The 13815-nt window shown below is 33.5% G+C and overlaps 2 protein-coding genes across 2 annotated transcripts in view; one reads left to right on the top strand and one right to left on the bottom strand.

Annotated features, from left to right (window-relative positions):
* Positions 1-1107, top strand: part of LOC110421456 (uncharacterized) — a 1448-nt gene extending 341 nt beyond the window's left edge. Inside the window, exons 2-3 of the mRNA XM_021435058.2 lie at positions 5-237; positions 389-1107. Coding sequence (XP_021290733.1) covers positions 5-237; positions 389-814 — 659 coding nt within the window. The 3' untranslated portion in view covers positions 815-1107. The remainder of the gene's footprint in view (positions 1-4; positions 238-388) is intronic.
* Positions 1108-2658: 1551 nt separating this feature from the next.
* On the bottom strand, positions 2659-12332 carry LOC110422336 (alpha/beta-Hydrolases superfamily protein). The gene is made up of 14 exons (XM_021436206.2): positions 11959-12332; positions 10806-10887; positions 9622-9725; positions 8671-8797; positions 7688-7782; positions 7314-7437; positions 6590-6670; positions 5643-5741; positions 5003-5161; positions 4842-4899; positions 4679-4749; positions 4284-4328; positions 3539-3715; positions 2659-3437 (listed from the first exon to the last, which is right to left on the bottom strand). The coding sequence occupies exons 1-14, from the start codon at positions 11994-11996 to the stop codon at positions 2934-2936; spliced, it is 1764 nt and encodes a 587-aa protein (XP_021291881.1). The 5' UTR covers positions 11997-12332; the 3' UTR covers positions 2659-2933.
* Positions 12333-13815: the final 1483 nt, after the last annotated feature.

Raw genomic sequence — 13815 nt, 5'->3', positions numbered from 1 at the left:
CCAGAGCATCAGAATCATGTAAGACGTTCTGCAGGTGAAGCACTAGCTATGTTGGCCTTAGAAAGTAGAACTAATTGCCATCGCATCTTGAAATTGCAAGCCCTGGAAAGGCTTGTTGAAGCGTTGGAGGATCCATTACTTCGTGTGAATGCTGCAAGAATTTTAAGAAACTTGTGCACCTACAGTGGAGCAGAATGCTTTTACCAGTTAAAGGGTGTCATAGCTGCAGCACCCACAGTAAGTTTTTTCCTTCAGTGAACAAGAAAACTAATACTATGTCATATATGTCAAAAGATGCACCGAAGCATATATTTACCCTCATCTCTTGTCTATATTACAATTGTTATAGAGTAGATTTCCCCTGCTTGATATTTTATCATTGTGGCAGGTGCTCAAGGCAATCATGTCAGAAGAGAACAAGTTACAAGAAGTAATGGTTGGTCTAGCAGCACAGGTGTTCAAACATATGGCTTCTGAAGAATCAAGAATCATGTTTGACAGAGCTGGAATTAAAGAGGAAGAATTAGCTAAAGCATTGGTTCAGATTCTTCAGAAATACTACCATCCATCGGCTAAGGTTCCAAGAATAAGGAGATTCGCCATAGAGTTGGCAATTTGGATGATGCATGACAATGTAAAGAATGTATACATTTTCAACGGTTTGGGGATGGAGAAAGAGCTGGAGGGTGTATTAGAGAGCACAGCAGAGCTAGAGAGCTTCAACATATTCTCTGGCACTGTTGGGCTCAGCCGGCACAGCACAACAATTCACTCACTGGTTGAAACCGCATTGAAGCTGCTGAGGGAGAGCTAAGTTGTACAGAATGAGGCAACTCCACCATTCAAATTTACTATATATCACTGCAAGTGTTTGAATAATTGGTCTTGTGAATATGTACTCATAACAGCTAAAGCAGATTCTTTTTCTCTAAGCAATAATCATGTTGATGCAATTGCTACCATAAGTTATTCTTTTTTTTTTCTTATAACATTGCTATAAGTTATTGTAAATCATTGAATTCAAGGGTTATTATTATTATTATTATTATTATTATTTATAACATGCTGATATATAGATGTGCAGTCTTGGTTTGCTATATGCCTAGATGATCTTTCTATGTATACAAGGTTATTAGGAATTACCAATGAAGCAGGTAAAGCTTGAAGAAATGCTTACCACTCTGTCTTATACGGATGTTTTCGAACAATCAACATCCCTAATATTAGTAAGTCATAACATGACTAGATCCATGGTGATGTTATGATTCAAGGAAGAACACCACACACGTATTAGCTACTATTAATTATTACAAAAAAATTAAAATAATATTCGACATAAAGACAAATGGTGCCAAATTTATAAAATGTAATGTATAAAATAAGTAACAATTACATTCGAGCATTTGACTCATTGGTTGGTGCATTATTTCCTGCCTAAAAAACAGAGTTCGGATCTCTCTCTCCTAATCTTTAAGGTATCATCAAACGAAACACAATAAAGCTATAAGCCCTCATGTCATTAACTTCACATGAGAATTAAGGAATGTGTCAAATCACACAAACATAGATTTCTTCTTTCAAATAACTAGTTAGCCTAAACATTCTTATCTAGTCACACAATTATATTTATTTTTCAGAAATACTATAATGTATCGATACATGCTCATCTTTGATCAAATCTATCGATAGAATTCTTCCAGAATACATCATATTGTTATTCATGCTAAAAATGTATCAATACATAGGAAATATATCGATATATTTTCCCCTGTAAACAGTTTTAAGTCTTCTAAACCTTTAAAAATCTAAACTTTATCACCTCAAATCATTTCATGTTAATCTTATACCTCAAATAACTTATATAATTCAAAATCTTTGAATATATATATATATATATATATCTTTAAACGTGCATCAAATTAAATCAAATCCTTAATCTATAACATTAATTCATCATTTTCATCAATATTTACTTTAATGACATATTTTGATGTCAAATCGTATCAAATTTATATAAAATGTAATACATAAAAGAAGTAACAATTAAAATGTCAATTCATGTTAGTGGTTGCCACATTGCTTTCCAAAAGGGGTGGTGCCATAATTTTCTCTCTACACCTTTTGACAGGTACGAAAAATAAATCCAGAAGGCTTAGGAGAACTACCATAATAGCCAATAATATTCACGACTATCCCTGCCCTAATTTCTCTAACTAGCTACTTCTTTCGAAGCAAATCTCTGTCCTTTTATCTGATTGTTAATAATGGTTGATGGTCTCAGTATTAGAAGACCATAAGTGCACAATCCCAGGAAGAAAATGGATGGTCCCATTATCATTATGGCTCAGTTATTTCACACCCGATTATTTATGTGTAAACATAGGAAAATGACATTCATGCTCCATCCACGGTATTCAGTTAGTAGTCGTACATTTCAACCATAAAACTGAGTTAAGGCTGCTTTCTGCATATTAGGTTCTGATGTGGCTATGCAGTAGTGTTGCATAAATGTATATTTGGCTGCCAAAACCATAGTGTACGACTGTATGTGGTGTGTTATACAATAAATTGGCCCAGCATCCGCTCCCAGAAAAGGAAAGTTGCAGCTTGCAGTAAAATCCAGAGCTACTCTTTGTAGAATTGGAACTACCAACGAGCAAAGCAAAGATGTTTTGGTAATGGTATTAACAGAAAGTTATCCAATTGTGCAAAAAATCATTACATCTTTTTCCAGAGAAAACAATAGATAATGAAAGCCAATGCCAATATAATCATATTTCGTAACACATGACAAACCCTTTTTTACCCCTTTTTCCTCTTTTTTTTTTGTTGCCTTTCCTTTCCGTTGAACATTTTACAATGCTAAAATTCCTACCCTATCTTAGTTACAAAATAATACATCACCAGGCTGTTCAAATATGGTCATTTAACTTTCATCGACTGTTTCGAAAGAAGTTGAGATCCCAGCGACGCATCAAGCCATCCATGATGTTAGTAGAGGGGTTTCGTACAACTGTTACAGTGGCTTTTGTGCTAGCTGACATGTCTGCATCAGATGAACTTTGGATGCTTCCCGAGGAATCACTTCGAGCAGAGGTCACTGTGCTCCCTGATTCAATGGTTGATGGAGGAGTATCAAATGCAGGTCCCACGGATAACACACAAGTCGAGGGAGATGTGTGCTCATGGGCAACATTGGAGCCATTGATTACTAATTTGGATTCTGTCTCAAAGGGTGCCTGATGCTCCACTGGAGTGGAAGTGGACTGTGGGGGCAAGGAACTGCACTTTTCTGTGGTGGAAGAAGTATCCCGGCTATTTATATCATCTTTCCGTAAAGACTCTGAAGAATCAGCACAAGCTTTGGGTTGGTCTTCTATCTGAGGACGCTGTGTCTCCAAGTCCTTTAAGGACTCAATTATGGCTTCCATGAACATCTGAATATATAGAGGTGTGAAATATGGATAAAAGATTATGAGTTGATTAGATACTCAAGAATGTTTATAGACATCAGTGAAAGCTGAAAGTTTCAACTCACCCTTTCTTCCTCCTCCACATTACATGGAAAACCTGTCAAGTCATCCAGTTGATATTCCACATACTGATCATCATCCATTGTTGTTGGCACATGTGGGCCAAATGGATTACCATTGGATAATTCAAAGCTTATCATATTGGATGATGACGAACCATTATCATCAACGTTGTCTTTCTCCTGCAGCAAGCACCATTCAGTGTGAGTGACACCTTTTTCTTCCTCCCTTTCCCATCCTAAGCCACTCTATCCCTCATTCTTATATACACTATCCATTTCAATTTATCTTTTTGTATCCATCTCACAAGTTTTTTTTTTTAAATTTATTTAGCTTTTTCATGCAAAGGCAGACAAAGCCAGAGTGATTAACCAGCAAATGAAAAACAGAGTTGTGAAGCATCTAAGAGAGCACAAAGCCTAACTACACGCTGCTATACACATAATTGAATGTTATGCTCTATCAGCAAAGCCACAAATCTAAGTTGTGTCCTATGATGATATCACTGTAATGTCAAATTGGCATTATATTACAATTAGCGAGCATCAAATTGGCATTATATTTCCATTTCAATGTGAATTACATAATAAGCTGACATAAAATGGGCTAAGTCCTTGAGTTGTGTGGCATTGCTTCAGAGGATGATCCATCCATTTGTAGAACTTGACAAATAAATGTTTTTCCTATGCATTGCACATTAAAAATCCACTTGAAGTAATGAAGCAAAGTTTTAAAAAATGAAAAAAATACCTGACATTCAGTGTGATTTTCTTTAGATGGGATATCAGAAGGAACCTGAGCACAATCAAAGATGCAAATATTACACACAAATTTTTTACAAAAAAAGTTAAATTTCTTTTCCAATGTAGATGAATAAACCATAATAACGACAGAAGGAAACTGTTTACAAGGCTTTTGAACTCATAAATATTGCTTTTCTTTTCCCTTATCTATTTTCCTATATACATATGTTCATTTCAAATAGAAAGCAGAAGATCAAAGTTGTTCATCCATACACTTTCCAGATTTTTTATTAGGTAATATGACCCCTTCAAATGCACCGAGTTTGAAGAAGAATGTTTGAAGAAATTGTGTTATGAGTCATTCTTGACAAACAGGCAAAAAAAAAGGCAACTAAAACTGACCTCCGTTCGACTCATAGGTCTTTTAGAACGAACTTCTTTAATGGCATCTGCTGTGCTGCTAGTTGCTGGCTCTGTGATAAAAGTCAACCAGTAAGACAATATTATTAATAGGTGTGCAAAAATTGGCATGTAAGTCAAGAATTACAAGGTACATTAGTCATGCCTTTAGATGCAGCTGAAGACTCTGGGAGAAAACCTACTTTAGGGACAGCCCAACTACCCTGAGGATAAAACAGTCAAGAATTAGCAAAGGATTGTGGAAATGACATCTGGCACTTCCAATAAAAGTAAGACCACTAAATATGTGTTTAGAGCCCAACTTACCTTACCAAAGTAATCATGTATTGAATCATAAAGATTTGCCCCCACCTCATCCTCAGGAGGTTGCAGGACATTGTGGAAAAAAATATTTATGGAATCAAAGTAAAATTGAGGGCGAGGAGAGTTGTGATCTCCCTCAAATTTGATAATATTCTTATCACCCTGCAAAAGTAGTGCATCAATATATAAGGCATCGCGTGGAATGCGGGAATGGCTACGAAACTGAAGGAAAATCAATCATTCAATTAATCATATTCCTATATAAATGCAGATAATGGAAAACCATGCTAATCATGCACAATGAAATTTTGGAAGATAACCCTTTTTGTATGGATTTATCAAGCTAATACATAAATGGATGCAACCATTTACATTATCAGGTTCTTCTAATAAACTCCATACTTGTTTCCAAAAATGCAGGCCATGAAGATAATACAGGGCTAGCAAGTAGGACAAATCTGAAGTAGAGAGAGATTTTGAAAACCATTAACTGAAAGATTTCTGATTATCCTGAAAGCTTAATAGAAAAGGAAAGGATTATATATATATATATATATATAGGATTAACATTTTTTTCCAATATGGAGTTCCATACCTTAAGAATTCCTTATCAAATTCTATCACTAACAAGGAGGAAACTTACCACATAAGCTTCAAATATTCGATCTGAGTGATGAGGGCGTATAAAATCATCATCGACAGCATGCCCAAACAGCACAGGGACAAAGCAAGATTTTGCCACCTAGATTAAAATGAAGATAAGTAAAAATGTAAATCACACTTATGCAAAAAAGTAAAGAGCATGAAAAAAAAAAAATAAAGGCACTACAAAGTGAAATCATTATACCATTCAATTTCCAATTTCATGTGTATATCATACTTCCCTCCACCCCTATACCCTTTTTTACATGTATTTTCTACATAGTAGCAACCCATCCAGAAGCAATTCCAGGAACTTACAAAAGCTATTGGTTGGTGACACCATTCTGGCATTTTGTCTATTTGCACAGATCAATAATAATCCCTTTTATTTATGGCTAAAGATATCAAATCAGGCAAGATACACTTCCAAAACTTATTTTTTGGTGCATGTTCCATGCACAAGCATGTGTGCATGTATATGTGCGTGTTAGAGAGAGAGAGATGTTACAACACAAGTTCTTTCATTATCACATCTTAGTCCCTATATTAAATCCTCAGCTTGTTGGCCAAGATGAACTCAGTAGAGCACTCAAAGATTGGATTTTTATCCATTTATTTGCATTTATATGGTTGGATCAGTAGCAGACAATCTGGTTGATCTTTCAGGTTCACTTAGTAGTTGTCAGACAATACCTCGTATAAATTCAAATGGTACTATGCCAAATAATTTGTCACATCAACTCAAAAATATAACATATCTGTCCGCTAAAACATTAAGACTCCATTTAATGGTTTCACCAATCAATCAAAAAACAAAGAAAAATTAAATCAAACCACTTATCAAAAGAGCTCAATGCAAAAAATAACAGGAAGAAACTCCACCATGCACAAACAGAAATATGAGTTTCTTGAGCAACATAGAAAAATAATTTATTTTCAGTCTAAAACCTTGATGGTGTTAAGGTCCGTTATGTCAAACTTTGCCTTTTTCTGGATAGCTTTTCGCATGTATTGGATTGCAAACTTAACCTGGAGCAAGCAAATGAAAAAGTTAGGGTCATAAAACAACAGAAGCAATGATTTCAAGATTCTTATAAAAAAATTTGATAACAACTTTGCTGAGCAAGCAAAAAGATAATTTGAGCATGCTAGCGACAATAGGACCTGAAATTGAAGGTTGATGACTCACCTTCATCTATCAAGCTAAACAGCTTAAACATATGCTGTATTTCCGATTTGAGTCATTACTATTAAAATTTTTCCTTTAGTTCATTGTGTTTGATTATCATTAATTAGAAAGAAAACAGGCTAGAATCAACTAGACTTATAGCAAAAAAAATGTAATACAATAAATCAACAGAATAAACTTGCAAAATTAAAACTGTCCATCATTGGGTCAATCAAAGAAAGTGGACATGCTAATAGTGGGATGTGGTTATTAGAATGAGTTCATGAAGAACTACAATCGAAAGACTATAATTTTTTCCTTATTTTTTTGAAAAACACCACCATTCCTTATAATAGTTGCCAGCACCAAATTTTCTATACAATCTCTAGCACCCCAAATTTCCCCTTGGTCACAGTGCTTAATTTTAGTTAGGCACAAAGTCAAAAAGAGCTAAAATCAGCAAAAGATATAATAATTAAAATGTAATACAATGTATCTCCTTACTGTGAACTTGGGCAAACGGAATTTATATGTATCCACTAGTTCCATCATCAGATCAACCAAGTCAGAAAAGGGACTGTCAAGAACCATTCCCGCAATTGAAGGATCCTCAGCTCCATACATTAGGCTGTAAGCAATCATTTACATACTTACTGTCACATAAACAAGCAGAAACACATCTGCTATTGTAGGTTCATATGAACACGACAAAAAATTATACTAGCAGAAGAGAAAGACAGCAGACTAAAACCAATTTATTTAATAAATAGTATTTGAGAAATCCATGCAGGATAGCATTAAAACTCCATGACAGGGCTTCCATACTCAAAACTCTCCAACAGTAAGCTCAAAGGAAAATGGCAAGTGCTTTGAATAACCTGGTAACAGCACCCATTGAGCGGCCCCATAAGCCAATCAAAGAGACATTTCCATCTGCCCGCAAATAATCAACCACTGCTTTTAGATCATCCTTCTGAAAAATAGGAAAAGAATGTCAGGCAGAATTTTCATGACTGGCAATAAAGAGCAAAATGGACATATGTGATACATAGAGAAAGTCACTAAAGGATGAGTGTTCAAGGCTTTTCTATTCCCTTCCCCAAATAATGCTTTATCAAGGCTTTTAGTGGAGAAGAAATACAAGTTAAAAGTATATTTCCAAGTTGAAAAGGTGTACAATTGACCTTAACAAGGACAATTCAGACAGCACAAAGTTGGTGACAAATATGCCTTTGATAAGATTATATACCACCTGGGTGACAGGTAGCTACTTTATCTGATAAGGAGCAAAGTGGGTGACAATTATTTAACCTTTATTTTTTTTAAAAAAAATATTGGGAGAGTTCCACTTATCAGAACTTTCAAATGTAAACTCATGAGAAGCATTCACCATACGCCAGGGAGAAGGATCAAAGGAAGAGAAGCGGCTATTTTACGTTTTTTATTTTAGTTAATTTTATAACTTACAAGGTTGAAATTTCACATGTGATACATAATTCAACTAGTGGTCAATGTCAAAGAGCATAGTCAAGAAAAAGTTCAATGCATGTGTAAACTTACAAAACCTAAAAACCAAAAGTATTCACCCCCAAAACAAGTTTTCCCAGAAGAAACTACTAAAGGTCACTGTACAACACGTCTATGTAAAGTAAGCATACCGAAAATAACCCAAGACAGATTAACAATTAATATAACCAATTTGCAGAGAGCCACATTATCACAAGTTCACAACCAGAAATGATTGCATGCAAAACGTTACTCAAAATATTGATCAAACACTACAAGAGGCATTTCCTACATCCATAGCAAAATGAGAACAAGAAGTTCTAGATTTTCTTCAATTAGCTAGCTATTCACTTACTTCATTCCAACCCAAGGTGACATGCTCTCCTCCAGATAACCCAGATCCTGAAAAATCAAGACTGAAAACTGTAATATTTGAAGGCAGCAAGATTATAGCAGCTTCACTAGCGTCAGCCCTGCAGCCACTGCCAAAAACCAAGATATGCTAGCAGTCAGCAATGATGGCTACAAAACAGTAACCAAAAAAAAGTACAAGTGTACAATATTTTACTTGGTTGACTGCCAACATAGAAGATGCAACAAGAGGAAATATATATATATATATATATATATATATATAATTAGATCTGAAGTAAGAAACATATTAGATAAAACAGAAACTAGTCACAGAATCCCTGAATACTAGCCAACAGCAATACAGAAATGGCACCAATGTAGAATACTAAAGCAATTGATATCTGAAAATTACACAACTAAAACAATTCTTTGCAAAATGCATTATCTCATATTTTTTTGAATTTGTTCCTTAGATTATAGAAAAGTAACAAAATGGAGTTTGCAAGCACTAAGCTGTATGAAATAAATTTAAATATAAAACAATCAAAGTCTCTAAATTACTACTGGTGGTAAAAAGAGTAATGACATGATAGCATTAGAAAATATAGTCAGAAAAATCAATAGCCTAACTAACAATAAATGCAATTATAACCGTCTGTAATTCATAATCATCAGTACAAGGTGTTACCTAATTGAAGATATACTATATAAGCAAGAGAAATGAAAGAAAAAGTAAGTAAATAAATGAAGGGATTTTTATCCAAATACAACTGCCCTAAAGATAACCAATGCTATTAGATGGCTGATGTTAATTGATATACGCAAGTTGGACTAAAAAGTCATTTTTGATGGGAATACAAACTTCAAAGATTTTTTTTTTCCTATGTTTCCACAAACAATTATTGATATTGCCAGCAATTTCTCCAGTAACCAGTCAGAACTTCTTTGTCACCTGTTCCCATGGCAGTATATTACACAGGGCAGAGGTTTTCCTTCAGGACTAACCAGGGGCACGTAATGACTACACCGTAGAACATCTCCCCTGCTGTTTTTAACCTGCAAAATGGCAAAAGCACCTCACATATAACACCAACTTAGATTCATCCAAATTATAAACAATCATAAAGGAAATATCTTCTTGTAAAGAATGTACAAGAAATACTTGTTGACTCACCCCCCTCAACCCCCACATCTTCACCACTAAAAGAAAATCAAAATTAACGCGACCAGATTTTTAATTTACAACAGTTTCTCATAATCTATTAGGAGATCTGAAATTATTATCACATAATACATAGAAAATTAACAGTTTTAAATAGTTGCAGTCCTATGTTAATATTTCTGAGTATTTGAATTCTGTCCAGTCAGACCTAAGACTGTTACTTTGTGCTTCAAGACCTTAAACCTTTCAAACCATCCCAATCATATCTTTATAAGGTTTACTTCATATGTTGATGCCCTGAGATTTCCTTTCTAAATTAACCAACTCTCAATTCTGATATACCGAAAGTCAAACAAATCTAGATTTCTAATTTACCTTAAAAAGAGACTACATATCTTGCTAGAACAAACTTCTGACCCGCCCACCCGATAAAGAGATAATGCAAAAGTAGTTTCAGATCTGATTTTACCATTGATTTAGAATCTCATCAAATGAAAACCAAGGCCTACTTGTAGAATGAGTTTAATCTTAACCTTTCTTGTACCAATATGCAGAAAACACACTAGCACTTATAATTTCTAAATTTGATAAAAGCTTTAATCTTCAATAAATTATGATGTCTCATAAAGCACATGCCAGCATGATGGTTGCCGCATGATGATAAGGCAAAATGTCACAAATAACTCAAACAATTTAAAACATTGACCTCTTAATGTTTCCTGTCAAAGGAAAAGAGAATGCAAAGAGGAACACTTGCTAGGGACACGTAGCTAACTGATTTTAATTTATAAGTAATTTGAATGAGTGGAAGACAACAGAAAGTGATCCTATCTGTTGCACCACTATTTTTTACGAAGAAAGTGGAAATGAAGAGGTTAACATCATTAGTAAGTTTGAACAAACCTGAAGGTTAAGAATTTTAGAAAGCTAAATAAATTTGAAATTTCCTTTGCATAGATAATCTTAAACTGTACCTCTATATCCTTTCTTTGGTACCATTTCCCTTTCAGCATGAATTCTTGATCCAATAGATCATTATCTGGGTTGTATTCAGCTCTGCCAACCAAAAATGATACCCATTAGAAATTGAAAAAAAGAAGTACGATATAATTATAGTTTAGAATACTTCACAGTCCTAAATTAATGATGTCCCAAACAGTTATACATCTGTAAGTATCTCATTACAAAAGTTCCTGACTAACTCTCCATTCACTTTCCTTTCCTGTTTAATATCTCAATGCGCAGATCTCCAGGTTCATTTCATAACTCTACTGGTTATAAATCATCTTATCTTCAAACTAGAACAGCATTCCAACAGACTTCAAGCCACATAATGTATATTTCCAAATTGAGATATAACGCAAAAGTCTTGAAGATCTAATTCCTACCAATAACAGTTTCAATTTCACAGGTAAGCGGATCAAAATTATTACATGCAGCTTTTTCTCCCTAGACTTCTTTCAAAACTAAACAAAACAGTTACATAAAATTTCATCTTTCAACTGTCTCTTTGTCAATTATCAACTTTGTAACTGCTAAAACCATCAGATAATTTTATTTTTTTTTGCCAGCACCCAGTCAAAGGTTTAAGATTCTCATACGCCCCACCCCCAACAACAATAATATATATATATATACAAAATTATACGAAATATATGAAAATTAATATACCAGAACATGAGAGCTGAAGAAAACCGTCACAAAGAATTAGACAGAATCTAAATTTTGAAAAGATCATGGGAAATTAAGAGGCTTGCTAATATGATCAAATTGGAACAATAAACAACCATGTAACAATAATCACCCCTGCCTGCTTGCTTAGAAAACTGATTGGCATAAATACAAAAACAAAAGCTTTAAATCTGATGCGATATAAAAAAAGAAAAAAGGGTCTAAGTATAAGCAAGTAGTTAAATTAGTATCATTTGAGCAAACGGGTTTTCTTTTCTTGATCCCTGCAAACCAAAAACACTTATAGATGAAATCCCAATTTTTTCATTCTCTTTCCAAATTTTTTCATCAAACAAACAGAACAAAACCACAGCAAAAATACAATAAAATTCAATAAAAAAAGAGAAAACAAGATCATTTATTCCCAAAAAGTAATATAAAAAACCAAAAGACTACCTGGGAGGCCGTATTATAAAGTTGACAAGCTGCTCCATAGATTTCCAAAAATGATAACCAAATGATCTCTTTCTCTTTTATTTCTTCTTTCTCTCTGGGTTGAGTTGTTCTTTGTTAATTTACCAAACTCAACAATAAAAAAAAAACCAAGGCATATGAAAAACAAATCCTTCTTATGTGTATAATATAATAATATTATAATTATGATAAAGAAAAGACAAGAAGGAAACAAAGAAGACGCTTCTTATGATGAGTAAAGAAAAGGGTTTTCTCAGACAAAGAAGCGTAACACGAAGAAGAAGAAGAAGAGGAAAAGAAAAAGAACAAAGCTTCGTCAAATGTTGTTGTTGGTGTTGATATCTCCCATTTGAGTTTCTTTCCTTCCTTTAGGAAAAAAAAAAGAAAAAAAAATATTTATTTTTGTTGCCACCCAAGTCACAATTGCCCCTCTGGCTGCTGCACGTGCTTGAAGGTGGCACGTGTTGGGTAAGTGATGGGCGCATTTTTTTTCTTTTTTTTTTTTAGCCCAAATTTAATAATGTCCATTTTCTTTTAAAACAAATTCACTTGGGTTTAATTTTCCATTTTTACCATTGGATGCAAAATTTATTTTAATTATAATTTATTAATTCTACTAAACTGTTATATTTTCTATGTTTCTAACTTTTTCTTATTTCAAAATTATTAAAATTTTTTCTTATTGTATTATTATTTATAAATTAAATATTACGTAAATATATTTTTAATTTTAAGATATTTATATCCGACTAATATTCAGAAATCACTATTAAAATTGTTTGAAATAAAGTAGAGAAAAGAGTTGTTGGAACTTGGAACATATCTTTGCCATCACTTATGGGAGGGAGAAATATTTAAATTTATATGAAAAAAAAAAGAAGCCATCTTTTCACTGTATTAGTTCAACAATTGGGTGACAATTTTTTTATAAAGGAGTAAGGAGGAGTGCATCTTTAGGTTTTAGTTAGCCCTTACTCATTTACCAATGCTTCTATTGGATTAAAGTGCAATAGCTGAACAAGACCCACTTCTTCTAATTCTAATATTTTTCTAATCCTAAGATGCAAAGTTAATTCAAAACATTATAACAGCCATGAAATTTGGCAAAGATTGATTCCAAATTCTAAAAGGAACTTTTTTTTTTTTCTTTTCTTTTTCTCTTGAAGAAGAAAAAAAAATAAAAAGCTTTAATGGGTTAAAGGGTAAAAAAAATTTGCAATGATAATGACTAAATAGCTTTCTTGGAAACTTCATGATGTGAAGCATCAACACCCAACCTTACCAAATGGTTCCACTAAAAGGAAAAACATTCCTGCCACACCACCTCAACAGATTTATTCATGTTGTCTCTAAGATAATAGACAGAGCCAGAACTGATTTAGAAAGGGGACATTCCTCTGATTCTATAAGGTTAACCCATCCAAGGGTTAAAATGTATTCTTGAAAAAACCAATGGCTTTTGCCAGTGGATGGAGATGGAACTTGGACATATCAAAACTTTTGCCTTTACCTGACATGCAATTCTGTGGGATAAGAGGACATTGATTGTGGTAGAAATGGTGGCCAAGCCTGTTAATGATGGCATTAGGACATGAATTATGACAATTTTATAGTGAGCGGTTCTCAGTTTGTTTTCATATAGTGTAAAGGTGGGGGCTTGATTTTCAATGGTCACAAACTTAAAGTTGATTTTATATTATAAGTGTATTTTGGTACTACTCATTAGGAAAATGGTTGGGTAAAAGATTGCAATTTTTATTTTATTTAGGTATAATATTTTAAAAAATTTTAAATAAATAATCTTTTATTATGTTTAGTCAAGTATTTGTATATTTATTT

The sequence above is a fragment of the Theobroma umbraticum genome, unplaced genomic scaffold (assembly GCF_002168275.2).
Source record: "Theobroma umbraticum cultivar Fairchild unplaced genomic scaffold, ASM216827v3 scaffold_130.0, whole genome shotgun sequence".
NCBI classification, from domain to species: Eukaryota; Viridiplantae; Streptophyta; class Magnoliopsida; order Malvales; family Malvaceae; genus Theobroma; species Theobroma umbraticum.
Note: the sequence above shows the minus strand (reverse complement) of the source record. Positions and strands in the feature narration are given on the sequence as shown.